Source organism: Notolepis coatsorum, assembly GCF_963971535.1.
Source record: "Notolepis coatsorum genome assembly, chromosome: 18".
NCBI classification, from domain to species: Eukaryota; Metazoa; Chordata; class Actinopteri; order Aulopiformes; family Paralepididae; genus Notolepis; species Notolepis coatsorum.
Window position 1 is genome coordinate 1,445,632 of NC_140182.1, and position 21,642 is coordinate 1,467,273.

At 45.7% G+C, this 21,642-nt stretch overlaps 2 protein-coding genes across 2 annotated transcripts in view; one reads left to right on the plus strand and one right to left on the minus strand.

Moving 5' to 3' along the window:
• The window catches only part of LOC311244887 (actin nucleation-promoting factor WASL-like), a 69,020-nt gene extending 66,954 nt beyond the window's left edge, over positions 1 to 2,066 (plus strand). The window contains exon 11 of the mRNA XM_084334574.1: positions 163 to 2,066. Coding sequence (XP_084190700.1) covers positions 163 to 224 — 62 coding nt within the window. The 3' untranslated portion in view covers positions 225 to 2,066. The remainder of the gene's footprint in view (positions 1 to 162) is intronic.
• A 4,938-nt stretch (positions 2,067 to 7,004) lies between these two features.
• LOC311244785 (leiomodin-2-like) lies at positions 7,005 to 17,575 on the minus strand (the record flags this gene model as incomplete). The annotated part of the gene is made up of 3 exons (XM_084334472.1): positions 7,005 to 7,019; positions 10,056 to 11,795; positions 17,321 to 17,575. 3 exons carry the CDS (start codon positions 17,573 to 17,575, stop codon positions 7,005 to 7,007), a joined length of 2,010 nt encoding a protein of 669 aa, XP_084190598.1.
• Positions 17,576 to 21,642: the final 4,067 nt, after the last annotated feature.

Below are 21,642 nucleotides of genomic sequence, written 5' to 3' on the forward strand. Positions count from 1 at the left end.
TATATATATAAAAAGATAAATCAAGGCTTAATGCTGATTTCCAGCTTGGAGAGACCGTTGTCTTATGTTAGTATTGATTGAACTGTTCAAGGTCATTGGAATGGCACAATGTAAATAGACTTTGCCTTTTTAACATTAGTTTGAATCTTTGTCATTTCTTAGACGAAGACGAGGATGACGAAGACGACGAAGATTTCGAGGACGACGACGAATGGGACGACTAGTGCCGGCGAGGCTCCTCCCACCTGACTAGGCTCCTCCCACACTACGAGGCTCCTCCCGCCTGATGAGGCCGCTCCCACCTGATGAGGCTCCTCCCACCTGACGAGGCCCCTCCCACCTGACGAGGCTCATCCCACCTGACGAGGCTCCTCCCACCTGATGAGGCCCCTCCCACCTGATGAGGCCCCTCCCACCTGACGAGGCTCATCCCACCTGAATGAGGCTCCTCCCACCTGACAAGGCTCCTCCCAACTGACACTAAAAAATAGCCCTAAAATCTTCCAAAACATGACTAAAATTGTAATGTAAATGTTGTTGCTGTATATTTATTGTTGCCTTTTTTGCTTTCTTTCTTTTTTCTTTCTTTTTTTATTAATCTGTGCAATACCTCATTCATTTAATCTGTAAAGTTTTGTCACACCCTTTCTGTAAAGAATATCCACATATACACTTTCCCCGGGACCTTCTGTCATAGAATGCACTTAATACCGTTCAAAGCATGGAGACGGCGTGAGCCGCGCGGCTAACTGGGTGAGCTGTTATTTGACCTGTGAAAGAGAGATTGCAACAGCAGCAGCACAAGATTATCTTGGACGATGTCACCCGTGATGCCATGCTTCTGACGGCTTAAAGACGACTCTATAGCAGCGAGCTCAAGTAGTACAGTTAACAGTGTGCAATTATTGTTGGGATATATTTTTTATTGGTGTTTGTTTACTTTTGAATGTTCTGTTCCTCGTCCGAGAAAGGGAAGGGAGATGTGTGTGTGTGTGTGTGTGTGTGTGTGTGTGTGTGTGTGCGTGCGTGTGTAACTAAAATGGGCGGGATCCTCCTTGTATGTGTTGGTTTAATGCGAGATAACACTATTTTCTTATCATACTTTTTCTGTACCCTCACTTTTCTTATTAAATTCTAGTTTAGCACAGTTATTTTTCATAAGATGTCCACTTACTGGAATATTGAGGCCCGATTGGCTTTATGTAAATATTCAAGGCTGTCACATTTATTTGCACACCGTTGGAATCCTCCACTACAGGTCAGGGGTCAGGGTGGGGGTCCATGTCTTAGGTGGGCGTGTCCTCCGATGCAATGGGGAACGTTGGGCCTCCGCATACTTACCTTTGGATAATATCAACTGTCAATCAGTGGACATTTTGCGCGAAACAAAAAAAGGCTTGAGGATTTGCATCGACATTTGTTAGAAATCTGATTTTAATGTGATGTGATTCTCCCGGCCGCCTTGCGTTATGTCCACTTGGCTCCACGAGCGCTGCGTAAAGAGCCAGCGCTCCGTCGGGCCGACGCACGGACACGGGTCGCCTCCTGGGACGCATCGGGGCGGGTTGGTTCTTCTGTGTTCGTTTATTTTGTTTAGCTTTTTATTATCTGGTCACGATAACCCAACCCCGCCACACTGTTATTCCTGCAGAAAGAAGAACACATGGTATTAGCTTTCAGGTCAGTATTTCATACAATATTACTCAGCGCAGACGTCGAAATTATCTTTTTTTTTTTGTTTAACAAATCATGACTTTATGCAACGGGTCTGTAAATGCCGCCCCTTCTAAGAGCAAGTAATGAACCAAAATTGGCATTTTGCAAGAAGCCCCTTGAATAGACCGCTTTTGAAACGGCGACAGCGACGCTCGTGATGTCCCATTATACACGATATGTACAGAAATAATGGATGCTTGTTTTAACTGTATTGTCTGTCTGAATTTTTACCATCCTCCATCGAGGCTTATTGCTGCATTAAGAAACCGTAATACTGACATCAAACCTGTGAAATAGGTTGGGGGGGGGGGAAAAAAGCAATGAAAATACTAAATTGTATACTTAAATAAATGTTAATATTTACAGACGCTGTCCTTTTTTTTCTTCTATTTACTAGATCTGTCGTGAGTTTCACATTTAAGGGGTGAGTTATGAATTTACTGCAGTTGTTAGGAGTAAGGATATGTTTGTTGACTGACAGCTGAACAGGGATGTTGAGACAGGAGTCAAAGGTGGAATTCAAGTTGGTAATCGCCAACGATGGTTTACTTTTGAAGTCTGAAGCAGATGTAGAGTACAAGCGAGCCTGGACCAGAGCCTCAAGTGGAGACTCACGCAAGAGCACACCGCCCGCCTAAGGTCCAGGGATATGATCCAGGCCGCGTTATATCCATTCTTGAATCACATTCTGATCCTTGGTTGATGACTGATGGTAGATAGGCGGTGTCTAATGGTCACCAGTCTTCTATGTCTCCTTTGTGTTCCACCTGGCTTGTGATATCAGGTTGGTTCCCTTATGGGTATTATCATTGCATGCATGTTAACCCTTTCACTGCCACACGGCAGAAGGTTAACCCTTTACTATCGCACGACCGATGCGGAGCTAATGATGGAGCATCGCCGTCGGTTGTGTGATGGTAAAGGGCTAACCTTCTGTATTGTCACAGTGAAAGGGTTAACCGGCTGTCGTGTGGCAGTGAAAGGGTTACGGGGCCAGTCTGTGAACTTAAGCACCACCAGGCACATGGAGGAGAGGAGGGAGAGATCATATCAGCAGGTGGCCCAGGGCAGGGTGGCAGAGAGGGAGACGCATGATGATAGCATGATGATAGCATGTGAGCTGTAGCATGTGGGCTGTCGTCATGCTGATCAGGACGAGAGCTAATTGAGAGTGTGGCTCCATTGACCGGCCTGTGACCAGGCACTAGGCACAGGGAGGTCGCAGGGCCAAAAGAGAGAGGGGGGGCAGAGGAGGGACAGAGATACTTTTGGGGTTACCTGTGAGATATTTTAGAATAATCCAATACCTCTAATAGCTGATCACTAATACAGTGCTTACCAGTTATGTCAATTGGTGAGAGTCCTTTCTCAGCACAATCCATGCTGTTCTTCACACTAGATTGATTGATTGATTGAAAACGTTATTAACAGATTGCAGAATGGCTACAGTACGGCTCGATACATACAATTGTTAAGGGGATGCAGACCAGAGAAAGACTTTCATCTTGTTTACATCAGGGTCCCCCATTTTCAATTCATAGTGACATTTATGACATAGGGACATACAGATATAAAAATCGAATCTAATCATCTAATCTAAACTAATCATGACATTTATGACATACATATATGCAGTACTGTTACATTTGTGACATACAAGATATGCAAATATACAGTACTGTTAAACAGATCCTAACAGTAAATATATATATATACGAGGGGGAGGAGACTGTACATTAGGAGGGGGTGGGGGGGACATGCCTGTAGCTCCAGCTACTCTATACTCGCTATTGGTACCTGGTACTTCGTTCGTCTTCCACTGCAGGTAGTACCCCCCCCCCCCCCCCCCCCCCCCTCAGTGTAGCTGGTCGTCATAGGGCGCCGTGATTCTCTCTTCTGACCAATCAGTGTTTCAGGCCAGTAAAGAAACCAGAACTTAAATACATACAACAGTACCCTGTTTTTGTGTCCCAAAGTTAAAAAAGCATTTGTCAGGGGACATATATTTAAAATAAAATGCAACAGCTGTTTGAAATAAAAGCTTTGTGAAAATATGAACTCAATTTGTGCCCTAAGAGCAAAAAAGTCCGTTGGAGAATGAGACCCATTGTCTGTTTTGCACATCCAGTCGCCTTGAATAAAGTTTAGAAAGACCGGCCTCCATACACACTCACACAGGGGGCAGAGACACACATGGATACGAGACACACACAAGAGGTAGGATTACAGTCACATACCTGAGAGATGCACATACACACATACTTACGTGATACACGTACCCACATACACATATCTGAGACACACATTCATACATGCTCTCACGCACACCTACATATATCTGAGACGCATCCTCTCACGTGCAATATGGAGAAAGATGGCATCCCGATAGAAGATGCAGCACATACCTGCTCGCAGGTAGATCGGTCCATATTATGCTGTGGAAAGATGTATTTTGAATATTGGAAAGATTTGTGCAAAAATATCAAAAAAAAAAAAAAGACCGGTCCCCCCATGGAGGGATTTTTTGGGAAAATGTTCTACCCGCTTGGAACCTCGACAAAGCAGGTACTCGACAAAGCAGGTACTAAAAAAGTACCCGGTACCAGGTACCATCCGCAAATTTCGGCAATGGCTAATTAGCCGGAGCTAACATGGGTATCCGCTATCAGCATGGATTGTAAACGGTAAATGGTGCATTTATGATAGCAGCTTTTATCCAAAGTGCTTTACAATTTGTTCCTCACATTTTACCCATTCACTCACACATTCACACACCGACGGCGGAGGCGACCATGCAAGGTGCCAACCTGCTCATCGGGAGCAATTAGGGGTTAAGTGTCTTGCTCAAGAGGACACATTGACACGCTGCCCGGGAGGAGCGGGAATCAAACCGGGAACCTCCATATTACCAGACGACTGCTCTACCTCCCGAGCCACTGTCGCCCCATATGTGGTAGTTCTACACCCTCCCCAGGCCGACAGTGAGGCAATGCGCGCAACGACCAGGAAGGGAATTGGCATAACGACTAAATTGGGATGGGTAAAAAAATACAGAAGGCCAAAAAAAGAAAAAGTTTTTCTAATTTCCACTTCTATGCTGATGACAGGGTCATTTACTGCCCCATTCTCAGCCAAGCGTATGCATATTTACAATCTGCTTTTAACATTGTTCAGTCGTAGCGTAGGTGTATAATCTTAAACCAGTTCTGAATGCAGAAAAAGCTCATTGTTTTGAAAAACCAAGAAGCCTCTGGTTACAACTCCAAGTATTATAACTGTTCAAATGTAAGTTCAAATGTACTTCTTGGATTGTCTTGGATTGTCCCAAGAAAGGACAATCGATGGGGCTCGTGGTAAAGAATTCTGAATATACCTTCATATTGTAGCAGCTCTTAAGACCCTCGGTGGCAAAATTTCAACGTCACTTTTAGCTCTGGCTCATTCTGGCCTCAGAAGTCGATAATGTCAATTTAATTCGGGCCTTTCAGGGTTAATGCGAATATCTTTCTCGAATTAATGTTCTCTTATTTGAGGGTTGACGGGATGAGGATGATTGTATTGTCCTGGCATGGATCACTTCAGAAAATGTGCCACTTGAGTAATGGCCTATAAATAGCCGTCAGCTCTCATCTCATCTGGTCCGCTGAGCCAGACGCTGCTGCTGCCGCTGTCACAACATGCCACAGTTATTGTGTCTCTCCTCCGTGCTCCTGTGAGTGGAGGGGTTCATTTTCCACAATGTGAACATGTATTATGTGACATTTCGCTGGCATTTCATCAAGAGGGGCCTCTAAACACACAACGAAAGGTCCCTCTCTGAGATCCAATGGATCATTCGAGCGGCGCTCCCTTGTCAGAAAACGTGTTTACTTTGAACAATTGCAAAATTAACGTGGGAATTTAGGGCATGAGCATATCCAATGTAACCAGAGGGGGTTAGATGTATAGCTTGGTTACCTGGGCAGGACGGGACGTTGTTCATCACATCCTCAAGCCTCAGGCAGGAGCTCATAGTGTGCAATTTCATAACCCGCAGATGGCCTCGTAGTGTTCGACGCTTGGCAGCAGGTGTTGCAGAGTATTTGTTGGCAGAGGCGACTATGCCGACATAATAATATAAAGGTTGTATAACAGAAGGCGTTATAAGGTTGTAACGTCTCAAGTTCATGTCAAATCGCACACGGTTACACTCGGGTATTGTGCCAATCTTCCACATTAGCACCAGGGGGAAATTATTGGTTGATGACTTATTCTGTTTTCTTTATTTATCTACACAAGGATATTTACAGTACAGTACATTTTACACAAAGCAAATTCACAATACTAATAATAATAATAATAATAATAATAATAATACAATCATAACTTGAGATAACACATGATCTAACTATAACTAAGCTTCCATTCAGAAAATGCCCTATGAAAGTGGTACAAATATTAAATATCTCAAAAGTAGACACAATATATAAAGTGAGTAACATTAGTTATTGAGGGACCACAGATGGAAAGGTGCTCATAACTATATCCGGTGCATTATATAAATGTGCATTGTTGTCGATGTCGACAAAACGCATAAGTGACGAGAAGCGGTTCTTGATGGGAGTCGGCAAACCACTGACGTCACTGCTGTGGGGGATCCACCTGATACCACTGACGTCACTGCTGCTGCCTGTGGGGGATCCACCTGATACCACTGACGTCACTGCTGCTGCCTGTGGGGGATCCACCTGATACCACTGATGTCACTGCTGTGGGGGATCCACCTGATACCACTGACGTCACTGCTGTGGGGGATCCACCTGATACTGACGTCACTGCTGTGGGGGATCCACCTGATACCACTGACGTCACTGCTGCCTGTGGGAGATCCACCTGATACCACTGACGTCACTGCTGTGGGGGATCCACCTGATACCACTGACGTCACTGCTGTGGGGGATCCACCTGATACTGACGTCACTGCTGTGGGGGATCCACCTGATACCACTGACGTCACTGCTGTGGGGGATCCACCTGATACTGACGTCACTGCTGTGGGGGATCCACCTGATACCACTGACGTCACTGCTGTGGGGGATCCACCTGATACTGACGTCACTGCTGTGGGGGATCCACCTGATACTGACGTCACTGCTGTGGGGGATCCACCTGATACCACTGACGTCACTGCTGTGGGAGCACTGGAAGATCCACCTGATACTGAGGAGATCAAACATGATTAGTCCTCTGCAACACATGCCCAACTGACAGATAACATCTAACCATCTGCAAATGAACAGACGGGTATTTTAGTACTTGTGAACCTCGAGAGACGGGAGAAAGCGAGACAGTTGTCATGATGAGAGATGTATCGCGCCGGAGTTCCAGACGTTGTTAGTACGCAGTGATGTGGGGAAAGGTCACTTGAAGGGCACAAACCATTTAGAAAGTCTTAACATGCCTGTCCACTTATTAATATGTTTTCTCTGGATGTGGCTGCCATGATGAGCAAAAGCAAACACGGGGAGAACGCTGGGAGACATTCTGAACAGATGCAACGTGAGCCTTCAACACACTACTTGTTGAGACATGGTATGTCCATTTCACTAAGTGCTTCTCACCACATGTTCTGAGAGGGAGACGAGCGTCATTATTACTCAGTAGTACTCATGTATATACATACTCCGGTTTAATCACCTGTACATTGTATATTGCTATTGCACTTTGGTTGTACATGTATATTACATTTACACTCTGGTTAGATGCCAAACCTATTTTCGTTGTACTGTACTTGGGCTGTATAATGACAATATATTTTTATCTAATCTAATCATTTGAACTCATTCAGCTCCAGATGGCGCTGTTTACTGTTACTGTTGAAAGGCCGCGCTCTAAAGTATACGAATACGTGGCAGTGTTTGCAGGGCTCAAACTATATTATATATCATAGCTATGGATATAATACTATTGCCCATTTGACATCAAGTATCTATCGTTCAATTTGTGAAAAAGAAATAGTTTTTTCATCCATACATTCCCGTTTTATACCGTGGTGAATATGAGTATAGTTTTAGAGTAATCCTGTCTAATCCCAGAAAACTACGCTATGCAGCAATACGTGCATTTCACTCAAACCCGTGCCGTTTCTCGCCTGTATACGCTACTACTATTTCGAAATCAACGCTATATTATCTGTATTATGTTTCATCATGAATGCATGAAAGGGTGTTTTTTTATTTACATTTTTTGCTTTGATCGTCACACACACACATTACACACATACGCTCGGATCGCAGTGAATGGATTCTTGGATCAACGCAAGATTGATACCATATAGCCCTTACCTTGACTAGGATGTACTCCAAAAAGAATATTCCAATTATCTGATCACCATTCCAAGTATTGATGTCAATCGTGTTGCCAACATAATCCATCAAAGAACATGAACCGGGAGTGCTTGATTCTCCTCAATCCATGTGTTATAAACGTTTGTCCTGCCCGACAAGGAAAACCTGGACCGGACTTTTTAGATCGACGCACAGACCAAGCCAGAGAGTTTCAAAGGATGTGCAATACCGGCCGCAAGGCGGCAGGTGGCGGTATTGGACGTTTGCGATCTCAGACCCATTCCCAATGATAACATCAGGCTCCCTGGAATAGCGAATAAAAGAAATAACGACCAAAACCCGACTATACTCGGGTCTGGCGCCGAACGTTCAGCGAGTTAACCCGACTATACTCGGGCCCGGCGCTGAATGAGTTAAAGGTGTACTGTACAGTTTGAGGAAAATAAATTGTTGACATTTGCAGACTATAATTTTTTTTACTAAAGTTGTTTACTATAAATGTAATTCTTACAATTATTCAATCGTATGTAATCATAATCAAAACACAATAGTTCCGGGGCTCTAGAAGATACTTCTTTGATTAGTAAAAGTGTTTGTAACCAAAAACCGCAGGCCCTGCTATTGTAAACAACAACAATGTAAACAACAACATCAACAACAACGAAACAGTAACTTTTCTGAGATCTTTCTAGCTTCAAACAGTCTTCCAGTGACACAATTTTCTTCTAAGGACGGTTTGTTTATTTAGTTATGTCAAATATATGGGGTCATCCCTATGTTCCCCAGGTTCTATGTTCCCCAATAATTTTTTTTCGATGAATTGAAAATGGGGGACCCTGATGTAAACAAGACGAAAGTCTTTCTCTGGTCTGCATTCTCTTAACAATTGTGTGTATTGAGCTGTACTGTACTGTACCCATTCTGCAATCTGTTAATAAAGTTTTCAATTAATCAATCAATCAATCCCGCACAGTGCAATACTCCAATTCAGCCATTGGGTGGGTGGCGCTGCTGAGCGGGCCTGTGACGGCCTGACAGCGTGGGGACAGAGAGAGCTGGGCTGACGTTCTGCAGATGGATGCTTCTCACACAGACCGCAAATAAGAACTAACGCTTATAAAACGATTTAATAGGCTAAACTTCGTTTTAAATGCTTGATTTTACACTTGTTTATTGTATTTGATTTTTGTCAACATAATGCTACGTGGCCCGACTAGATCCGTGACTCCGTTGCGATACAAATGAATTATCTATAAAAGTGGCTATCTCTGAAATCCACTGCTGTGGCGAGCCTGGGGCGAGCCTTTATTGCTACCGGGGAAACATAGGGGGGAACATAGGACCCGGGGAACATAGAACCCTTTTTCAAAAAAATCAAAAAATAGAAAGCGGGGAACATAGAACCCGGGGAACATAGACGTTCCCAAATATATATCCCAAACCTACATGGTGCACCTTTAAAGCTTACTGCACACTACAGCACGGTACATCTACACAGGTTTGTTAGTCCGTTAGTCTCTGGCCTTCCCTTGTGCATCAGTGCTACAAGCCATCAGTCTTATCAACTCAGTGGTGAAAATGTCCAGCTATTTATAACTGCATTAGGTGTAACTAAGGAATTCATAGGGTTGGGAAAAGGCTGCCACCTAATCATAGCATTGTTTCCATAAAGTAGATGTAACAGCTTTTGCAAGAGAATGCTTCATGCTATTTATACTCTACACACCATTCTTGATGCATTCGTTTGTGCAATTTTCTTTTTTATAATAACTTATTAAACGAATTAAAACAAGCCTAGGCAAATGTAGTCAAGCAGGACCCAGCTACATGCATGCGTGTTTCAACAATGTCAGTTAGGGACATTCACTATTTCAGGCTGGCCCTCCGGGTCTGACAAAAAACTAAAACGTCAAACCCATATGTGTTTCTTTGTTTACATCTTGCAGAGGGCAAGGTCACAATAACAGCAGTCAACGACTTACACTCCTTACCGACTTACAATGCAATGCTTACCCTTTTTAATGACCCGACGCTACTTCCTCGAATAGCCGCCATTAGATCATCGCGGCTCGACCGCTGTGGTGCCAGCGGCCGGGAAGCCACCTCTCTCTTCTTCTGCAGGGAAGGCTCCTCTCTCTTCTTCTGCAGGGAAGGCTCCTCTCTCTTCTTCTGCAGAGAAGGCTCCTCTCTCTTCTTCTGCAGGGAAGGCTCCTCTCTCTTCTTCTGCAGAGAAGGCTCCTCTCTCTTCTTCTGCAGAGAAGGCTCCTCTCTCTTCTTCTGCAGGGAAGGCTCCTCTCTCTTCTTCTGCAGGGAAGGCTTCTTCAGCTCCTTGAGGATGTCGCCGCTCTCCTTCTCGTTGGCCCCGTTCTTAACCCTCTTGGACTTGAGTTTCTTCTGGCTCGACTGATTCTTGGTGCCGTTCATCATCCCCTCCCTCAGCTTGATCATCTCCGCTATCTTCCTCGTCGGTGTTTTCTTCTCAGAAAGCTTTTCCATGGCAGGAAGGGGGGGCAGCGGTGGTGGAGGAGGTGGAGGGGGGTTGTTATTTTGGGTTTGCTTTGTTTTCCTGTCCGTTACTTTAGAGGCCTGCGAGGGCTTCTTGGGCGGGCCGGTCGCAGGAGACGAGCCAGAGACTTGGCCCGTCGGCGCGGCGTCGACGGTCGCCTCCTTCTGCCGTTGCTGCAGCCGGCTCTGGCGCTGCCGGTCCTGGTTGCGGGTCAGGATGCTGGTGGCGCTCATCCGCGGGCCCGGCAGGTCGAACTGGTAGCCCAGCTTCAGCAGGGTGGTGTTCTCCCTCAACAGGGGCACCATCTCCATCTCCACCTGGCCGCCACAGATGTGCCTCTGGTTCTGGAAGCGCAGCTCCACCAGAGTGCCGTTCTGCTGCAGCGATGTCAGCAGAGCCAGGATCCCGCGGCCCGACACGAAGTTGGACTCGATGTTCAGGTTGAGGATGGAGCGGTTCTCCTGGAGCATCTTGGCGATGGCGAAGGCGACCCGGTCGTCCGCGTGAGTGTTGGCGAGGCTGAAGACGCGCACGTGCGTGTTGCTGCCCAGCGCCTCGGCGAAGCGAAGCAAAGCCTCCTGGGAGATATCTTCGATGTTGTTGAGGTTCAACTCGCTCAGGGCGGGGTCGTCGCGCAGGATCTGCTCCAGCGCCGTGTCGATGACGATGGGGTTCCCACAGGGCCTGTCGGGGGTCACGATGGGGGTCCCACATGGCCTGTCGGGCGTCACGTTCACGATGGGGGTCCCACATGGCCTGTCGGGGGTCATGATGAGGTTCCCACAGGGCCTGTCGGGGGTCACGATGGGGGTCCCACAGGGCCTGTCGGGGGTCACGATGGGGGTCCCACAGGGCCTGTCGGGGGTCACATTCACGATGGGGGTCCCACAGGGCCTGTCGGGGGTCATGATGAGGTTCCCACAGGGCCTGTCGGGGGTCGCGGTGTTTAAGACGGCCTTCTTAGAGTCCTTCGCCGGGCCTCTCGAGGGAGCGATGCAAGCCTTCTTCTGGGGACTTCTAGTTGGAGGCAAATTCTTTTTGCATACATCTTTCTTTTCCTCCTCGTTGCCTCTCCGAGGTAATCGATCACTTCTGTGAAATGCACTCTCTGCTCTGCCCTTTTGTAAAGTGTTTTTCTTTTCCTTGTGGCAAGTGCTTCTCTTGTCCTTGGACACGGTGAGGTCGCTGTCGCGCTCCGCGACACTTTCCTTTTTGTTTGTGTCTTGTTGTCCCGTCTCCCCGTTGCCCTGCATGACAGGATGGAAGGTTAGGTCGCAGCCCTGACATACTACAGTCTTAAATTAGATTAGATTAGATTCAAATGTATATTGTCATCATTATACAGCACAAGTACAGTACAACAAAACAAAGTTTGGCATCCAACCAGAGTGCAAATGTTACAGTAAAGTGCAATAATAATATACAGGTGATTAAACTGGATATGAAATATATAAATTAGTACTACTGAGTAATAGTGCTAATCAGATATATGTACAGGGTTGCAGTATTAATATGTACAGTGATACAGGTATAAAGACACTATGGTAGTAAGTCATACTGGCCAGCAGCGTAACTAGTAAGAGTAGGTAAGGGATATGTACAGATATAGATATAGTATACGGTATATACAGCACTATTTTATATGCTATCATAGAGTTGTATGGATAGACACTATAGTTTGAGATAGGTAATTAGTGCCACCCACACTATAGTAATCTATACTCTTTTTATTTATTTATTCTTTCTTTATTCCGCCGATTTTGCAGGTTGCCACCCACACTATAGTAATCTATACTCTTTTTATTTATTTATTATTTCTTTATTCCGCCGATTTTGCAAACACAACTCCTGCCAGAGCGTTTGCGCCCCATACACGTGAAAGGTATCAAAACGACCGGCTTGCTCCAACTCACAGCGATATTGCTTTTCACCGCACCGTTTGGCTACAAATCGTCTTTAAACGGGAACATTTCGGTCCCATTGGAAATGCATTGCAAGTTAGAGTGGCGGAGGTGAAATACTTTTTTTTCCACCACATTGGGTAAATTGCGACAGTGATCTCAATTTTGGACGTAGAAAAAAACACATCAAAACGATGACACGGCTGTCGGCTCGCTCACAAAAGAAAAATAAATGGAATTGGACATTTCTATCTCAACTGATGACCATTTCTTTGAAGGTTCTCCTCCCCATAGACACCAATGTGTTCCCACTCTAAGAATAGGCTGGTTTTATCGCTTTTCCCCCCTTGTGTTCTGATCGTCACCGCGGCCACAATTGTCGATGGAATGCCACAATATCGCACACAACCCTTCACATACTCCTTGAAGTGAAAGTAAAAACGCTTCATCTCTTATCGTTTGCTTTTAATCATCGTGACAATGCAGTCATGCGTCTGCCCTCATTGAAATACATTCAAAGTGAAAGTGCATAGTCATTCGTGATTGCATCAGCCTAACAGGTGTGTGGCTCATGGCTCAAGGGTACAGCTGACCTGCCAATGACCTCTCATGGAGTTAACCCTTAATCGCCCTTGTGTAGCAGTACTGAATTGCTTGACAGCGCCCTCTGTCTTGCGGGTCATTGTACTCAGTAGGGATGTGCTCTTTAATTGGCTATGTTGACCCATTGGCATTATACTCGGTAGGGATATCCTCTTTCATTGGTTGATGTTGACCACTCCCCCGATCATTAGACCACGCCCCCCTAGGCCACACCCCCTTAGTCCAGAATAATTTTTAAAAACTCGGAAAAGTCCAAAAAAAAATTAAAACCTCGGAAAATTCTAAAAAAAATTTAAACTCAGAAAAGTCCGAAAAAACTTTAAAACTGGGAAAAGCCAGAAAAATTAAAAAAATTCGGAAAAGTCCAAAAGATTTAAAAAAGTCGGAAAAGTCAGAAAAAAATTTAAAACTCGGAAAAGTCTGAAAAAAATGTTAAACTCGGAAAAGTCCCAACATTTTTAAAAACTGAAAAGTTTTTTAATACGTTTTTTTTGTTTGTCATAGAGACTCGCGAGAGACCTTCTCCCGTTGGCCGGCGGTGCACAGGCGTCACCCACACTTTCACAATTTCCCCCACGTGGAATTGTCTAGTTATGATTATAGTGTAGGGCAGTTGTAGACAGTGAAAGCAGTATGTAGGTATAAATTGAGCAACAGAGTTCAACGTTCGTACAGTATGGGTAACCAAGCCTAGGGTTTAACCCTTTCACTCCCGCATTACCAAGCGGTTAACCCTTTCACTGCGACAATACGGAAGGTTAACCCTTTCACTGCCACACGACAGCAGGTCAACCGTCTGTAGTGTGATAGTAAAGGGTTAACCTTCTGTAGTGTGGTAGTGAAAGGGATAAGCAATGGAGTTCAGAGTTCAAAGTTGATATGGTATATGGGGGGGGGGGGGGGGGGCTGTCATCAGAGTTCAGAGTTCAGGGAGATGACAGCTGAGAGAAAGAAGCTGTCCCTGAGTCTGCTGGACCCTGAGCGCCCCATAGCGCCTCCCTGCTATCACTGAATCATTAAGGCTGCTGTGTCTCAGACATCATATTTTTAGACTGTTTTCCATTCACATGTAACTGCAAACCACCTGCTGGACAGTGATACCTCTCATTCAGTCTATATAACATTCACATCGCCAAGTATTGTTTCTTACTGAGACATTTTTGCATCAGTTGATAATTTTAATTGTATTTGATTATTTGCTAAATCTGTCCCATAAATCCAAATATATATATATATATATATATATATTTTTTTAGTTAACATGAATAGAACATCATTGTGTGATTCGGGTAGAAATGACAAAACAATATTTAATGTTACTAATGGGTCAGATCCAGCTCTTAAAAATCGCACCTCTACTGCAAGGGGCGCGCAGTGTCATTAACGCCTCGTTAACAGCACTGCCAGGTTAATGGTGCATGATTACTGCAGTAGTAGAGCAGAGCAGAGCAGAGCTCAGAGTCCTAAGAGCTGCATCTTGTATCTATTTTCTGAATCTATTAAATGTGCAGTCAGACAAATGGACAGATCCTCCCATCTGGGGGCAGCAGTGGTTAAAGAAGCGGGTTTGTGACCGGAAGGTCGCTGGTTCGATCCCCCGGACCGGCAGGAAAAAAATCTGGGCTGGAGAAGTGAATGAATAACTCTCTCCTATCCCCTTAACACCAACCGCGGAAGTGTCCTTGAGCAAGGCACGTAGCCCCCAACTGCTCCAGTGGAGTTGCTCAGTGACCAACGGTGTCGGACTGTGGTTGTACTGGGTAGCAGCTCCCAGGTGTCAGACTGTGGTTGTACTGAGCAGCTCCCAGGTGGCAGACTGTGGTTGTACTGGGCAGCTCCCAGGTGTCAGACTGTGGTTGTACTGGGCAGCTCCCAGGTTTCAGATTGTGGTTGTACTGGGCAGCTCCCAGGTGGCAGACTGTGGTTGTACTGGGCAGCTCCCAGGTGTCAGACTGTGGTTGTACTGGGCGGCTCCCAGGTGTCAGACTGTGGTTGTACTGGGCAGCTCCCAGGTGTCAGACTGTGGTTGTACTGGGCAGCTCCCAGGTGTCAGACTGTGGTTGTACTGGGCAGCTCCCAGGTGTCAGACTGTGGTTGTACTGGGCGGCAGCTCCCAGGTGTCAGACTGTGGTTGTACTGGGCAGCTCCCAGGTGTCAGACTGTGGTTGTACTGGGCAGCTCCCAGGTGTCAGACTGTGGTTGTACTGGGCAGCTCCCAGGTGTCAGACTGTGGTTGTACTGGGCAGCTCCCAGGTGTCAGACTGTGGTTGTACTGGGCAGCTCCCAGGTGGCAGACTGTGGTTGTACTGGGCAGCTCCCAGGTGTCAGACTGTGGTTGTACTGAGCAGCTCCCAGGTGGCAGACTGTGGTTGTACTGGGCAGCTCCCAGGTGTCAGACTGTGGTTGTACTGGGCAGCTCCCAGGTGTCAGACTGTGGTTGTACTGGGCAGCTCCCAGGTGGCAGACTGTGGTTGTACTGGGCAGCTCCCAGGTGTCAGACTGTGGTTGTACTGGGCAGCTCCCAGGTGTCAGACTGTGGTTGTACTGGGCAGCTCCCAGGTGTCAGACTGTGGTTGTACTGGGCAGCTCCCAGGTGTCAGACTGTGGTTGTACTGGGCAGCTCCCAGGTGTCAGACTGTGGTTGTACTGGGCAGCTCCCAGGTGTGAAGCAGGGCATAGCTGAAAAAGACCATCCGCGTGTAACGGATATGTATCGCGATAGTGTGACTACGGTACATGGAAGTAAAACTCACTCCCCAGAGGCATCCAGACTGAGCGCTTAGGGAGGAATTCCTTTCTTGGCGCAGCGGTTTGTGTTGCTGGCCCCGGTGCGGACGCCCGGGGTTCGACTCCCACTCAAGGCATGGTCGAAATAGTGGCAGGGTCAGCGTTGGACCGGCTACACGTGGTCAGAGAACCTACACCCTGGGTAAATAAAGGTTTAAAAAGAGAACCTACCCTGGGTAAATAAAGGTTTAAAAAGATAACCTACCCTGGGTAAATAAAGGTTAATAAAGAGCACCTACCCTGGGTAAATAAAGGTTTAAAAAGATAACCTACCCTGGGTAAATAAAGGTTTAAAAAGATAACCTACCCTGGGTAAATAAAGGTTAATAAAGAGCACCTACCCTGGGTAAATAAAGGTTAATAAAGAGCACCTACCCTGGGTAAATAAAGGTTAATAAAGAGCACCTACCCTGGGTAAATAAAGGTTAATAAAGAGCACCTACCCTGGGTAAATAAAGGTTAATAAAACTTTTTTTTAAATAAATGACTAGGCATCGTCTTGATCCACATTAGTCTCGTTTCGACTAACCACGATCAGTCTGGGTGCCCCAGGGGTCTTCTAGTCCCGAAAAATGGGAAATGATTTAACTTTGCTATTCATTAGAAGCTGAAGAATAGAGAGAATATAATGAGGGATTATTATTCTGATCATAGGTTTCACTTTCTCCACTGTCATCAGTATAATGGAATTCCTGAACTTAAATCATAACAAAGTCCTCTCGGATGGGGGGGTCCCTGATACGAAACCTCACCAAACACCTGTAGCTTAATGTGTGTCAGTTTGTGCGTCTTCGACATGAAAAAGGCTTTGAACCGGGACTTCAAGATGGCGGCCGTGCAGTAAACAGCTTTCTAATAAACTGTTCTAAGTTCGAATTCCACCCAGGAATAGTAGTAAATGGGAAAACATTTACAGGACTGTCCTGTATGTATTTATGTATATATGTATTTATTGTGGAGATGGGAGGGGGGGCGATTGATGTCTGATGTTTCATGTTGATGTCCCAGTGCTTTTAACAAACTGTTCCCACCAACCATTGTTGTGTGTGGCATTAAAGTATCTTGTATCTTGTATCTTGTAGGACTACTCTATCGAGAAAATGAGATGATAAACTCTGAGACAGGAGGAGAAGGTGATAAGGAGTCGGAAATAAACAGACGCTCCAATCGACAGAGACAAAGCTCTATCCCGGAGACTCTGGGCATAGGGATGGATAGCAAGAAGAAGCTAACGACAATGAGTGTCTTGATTGATTGATTGATTGAAAACTTTATTAACAGATTGCAGAATGGGTACAGTACAGTACAGCTCAATACACACAATTGTTAAGGGGGTGCAGACCAGAGAAAGACTTTCGTCTTGTTTACATCAGGGTCCCCCATTTGAAAAAGGCTTTAGAACCACTCAAATCAATGCACCTCCTCAAATCGATTCTTTATTCCCCGTGGCTTGAGACCCCTGGTCGCCGCTGGTCGCTCACCTGTGCGGGGCTCAGCTTATTGGACTCCTCCTGCCAGTACTTCAGCAGTGCTTCCCTGCTGAAGTTCCCCGTGGGCACCTTGGCCGTCTGGTCCTTCTGCCTCAGGCCGATGGGCACGTGGTCGTCGGGCGCGATGTCCGCCAGTTCCCTCTCCAGCTCCTGGAGCTCCTCGGAAGACAAGGTGGCCAGGAGCTCCTCCTCGTCCAGCTCCTCGTCGTACTTCCCCGGCTCCTGTCGGTACCCAAAGGTACTCATGGTGGTGAGATGGAAGATGAGTCAAGTCTTAAGGAATATCCTCCCGACTTCTTCTACGAAGCGGAGCCTGGAAGGGTCTGCGGCCGGGATGCTGCGGTGGTGAGTCAGGGAGAGGACTTGTGCCTCTAATCTTCCCAGCTGCCAGAGGATACTTAGAGGGGGGGGGTCTCGCAGCGAAGGGCCCGCCGAGAGTGGTCTCTTCTTTTTTTAGGGTTGGGGGGGGGGGGGGGGGGGTCAGCGAGATTGGTTTACACCAGGAATGCGAGTCCCAATAGTGGCAAGTGGTGAGACCGGCCACTAGCTTGTGCCGAGAAAGAAAGGAAAAAAACAAAAGCCGCCGGGAGACATGAGAGACAAACCCTACGGGCGGCGTTACCTAACGTGTCCAAACATAGAGCACAGCTTCATTATGCTGCCGGATAAACACCTGTTATCCCCGCGGAGAGGGGGGCTTCAGGGCAGAGAGGGGGGCTTCGGGACAGAGAGGGGGGCTTCAGGGCAGAGAGGGGGGCTTCGGGACAGAGAGGGGGGAACAAACGGACGACCATAATAAAGGGGTTCTGCACGGTTCTGTAACATTTACAAACGGCATGAGGCTCAGCGCCCGACGGCCAGGCGATGATGACGTGCTGTTTGGTTGCCACAGCAGAGTCTCAGGACGCGTCCGTCACTAAGCAGCTCTAACGAGCTGAGACACACAGCTGGAAATTTTTTTGAGTGACATAATTGGACTCCATCTTTGTCACAAGTCGACTGTAAATGTGACCGGTGCCTCGGCTTGTTCGTGCTTAGCGCTGCACTCCGGGGCGATGACTCCTACGCTGTGGGTTTAGATGGAGGGATCATATGCCTTTGCAGCAATTATTGATACTGTCTTCAACGTGGCTTAGTATTTCAGAGATGAAAATAGAAAGATATATATTTAACCTCTTGTATGGTGTTTGCATTTTTGTTATTCACCCAATGTTCACGGGTCTAAAACAATACAGCCATAACAATTGTGCAAAAAATACTTGTAAATTGTATCTCAATTACAAGCAATATAGACAGCATACAGTTTAGAAGAGGTGACCTTTTTCAGTTTGCAGGTCTGGTTATATACTGTAGTTACTCAGGGTCCTCATCCCATTTCTGCTTTGCACTATATAGTATTGTATATTAGTACATTGCATAGTATATTGTATATTATATGGTAACTCAGTTACGTCTATTCTGCATCGAACATTGTACATATGTCTATACTGAACACTGGGACCTCTATTTTTACTTCTTTTTACATGCTACTTTATTTTATTTCATACTTATCTTGTCTAGCACAGTCTCTGGAGCGTAACAGTAAGAAGCATTTTGTATAAAAGTATTCTGTACTTCTGTATGACAACTATTAAAGAAACTTGAACTTGAAGAAACCAATGAAAAGGGGCTATTGTTTCCATATTTCATGTCAAACCCACCCTGAAGAGCATTGTCAGACAGTGTATCCACCTTGTGTCTTTAACTGTTGGTTCGCTTAACTTCAAAATAATGTTTTTTTTTTATTTTTATTTTTTGAGATTTAAAACATGTTCCAAGCATTTGTAACTACTGTATCTACCTTGCCTATATTACTACCTACTATGCTAATATGTCTAATGTCTATACTACTAGGCACTCAAGACTGTAGCACTCAGGTTCAACACTGTTTGACGAACAATGTTACTTACTTAGCTGCCAGAGTTGTACCCTTCCTTCCTGCTGACTTGATGTACAGAACCTGTAAGTCACTTTGGATAAAAGCTTCAGCTAAATGTAAATGTAAATGTGTTTTCCTTCCTCTTCGATTCTGATAGTTCTAAAGATAATAAAGAACACACAGATAGTTCCAAAGATAATAAAGAACACAGCCCACTAGAACCCAAGGTTCCAATGTCACGGCTCGAAGAAAACAACAGAACACAATACTGTCTCTACAACAATGATACCTGGTCATCTTCATGGGCTGACAGACCCCCCCCCCCCCCCCCCATGAGTATATACATGGTATATAGAGAGAGCAGCACTACATATATGGTATATAGACGGATATGAATGGTAGATTACATATCATGCATACAGATCTGTCACCCAGAAATATATATAGTGGAGCTTGAGGCTCCCTGGCAACAAGGGGCGCCAGACTCTCTCTGTGTCATCAGGAGACAAATCCTCCCGCTGACTAACAGTGATCGGTCGATGTTGTGGACGCAGGGTGATTTAACCCCTTAACAGGCGGGCACGATTGCATACCCAAAGTAATTTGCGATTTATTATACGTTATACTTATAGCACGTGCATGAGTCTGGTCTCTTTTGAAAGGTAACATTCTGAAGTTTCTTAGACAATAAAAATAATTCAGCGTGATTATCCAAAAGGGCCGTCTGCTGCCATTCGTTCAGACGTGCGGTTCAAACAAATAACTTGTTGATCTTCTTCTGCCCCCTTCTCGTTGCAATCGGCGCTCGTCTGCGATCGCTTTCGGGGCTGGCTGACGCTCCTCGGCTACAACGGTGGTCAATCATTTTGGCCATCAGCGGTGACTGGTCATTTATATTATCCGTGTTCTCACGGAACACGCTCCAGTCTGCACACGCGAGCGCCTCCTGCAGCGTGTTCTCCGATTCCACAGACCAACGCTTCGCTTCTCGCGTTACTACGGGAACACGCTTGTTTGTATTTTGGCATAAGAAAGATGGCGGCATGATCAGATTTACCAAATGGACTACGAGCCTGTGACCTGTACTCGTCCTTAAATTGCGAGTAGCAATTAAAAATTCTTTAAAAAACATTTCTTTATAAAAACTGAGGGCTATGCGTGCGATTGGGAGGCAGTCAGCAGGTGCAACAGTCGGTTAAGATCTGTTGCAGATGTTGTTTAGAAGCAGTGAGCGATGTGAGGGCAGTGAGTTTAAGGGTGTTTTGTAAGGTGTTCCAGTCAGACGCAGCAGCAAATCGGAAGGCGTTGCGTCCAGAAACCGTGCAGGCTTTGGGGACGGTGAGTTCGATGAAGTTGCTGGACCTTAGGTTGTAATCAGAGGTGGAGACGTGCAGAAGGGAGGAGAGGTAGAGCAGTGTTTTACCAAGTATGGTTTTATAGATGACTTGAAGCCAGTGAAGAAGCCCTCTGGTGTGAAGAGATGTCCAGTCCCCCAGGTTATAAAGGGCACAGTGGTGAGTGGTGAAGGGGGCACTAACGGCAGCATAACTCGAGAACTACTAGGAATGTCTGATCACTAAGTGTGTCTGACTCTTACCACCTAAACTGCACAGACTACAACCTATATCATGCCAGTTAGGGTACCTTATGTATTTAAGCATTACATCACACGCAGGAGTGGTTTGTGACCAATAAACCATGCCTAGGGGTGGTTGTTAGGCCCGAGGCGCAGCCGAGGGTCGTTAGACCCCCCTAGGCATGGTTTATTGGTCACAAATCACGACTGCACGTGGTGTAAAGCTTTTATACAACTGCCAGATTCATCCAACCTTATTTCTATACAATAAACACACATTAATCGAAGATTTATTGAAAAAACCATCCGCCAGAAAAAGTAGTTCCCACAACTCCATGTGGAAGCAGCTTGAAGTGCATCCAACCAAACTAACACATCCAACTGTGTATTATTGGAATGATTGAGAGAAGTTGCCTCATGTGGAAGCAGCTTGAAGTGCATCCAACCAACTAACACATCCAACTGTGTATTATTGGAATGATTGATTGAAAATTTATTAAAACGTTTTCTTTGCCCTATAGGAAAAAAACGTTTTCTTCGCCCTATTTTTTTATTTATTTCTTTTAGCCTAAACTTAACCAGTTGGAAACCAGGGGTACAGTAATAAAATTAGCAATCAATCAATCAATCAATTCAATAGACCATGCTCACTTAAAACAGCGCTGCTTCTCTCTCAGTCTGACTCCCCCGCTGTTGCAGACAGGAGTGTGTGTGTGTGTGTGTGTCACAGTGTGTGTGTGCGTGTGTGTATGTGTGTGTGTGTGTGTGTGTGTGTGTGTGTGTGTGTATGTGTGTGTGTGTGTTTGTGGGTACGCCAGC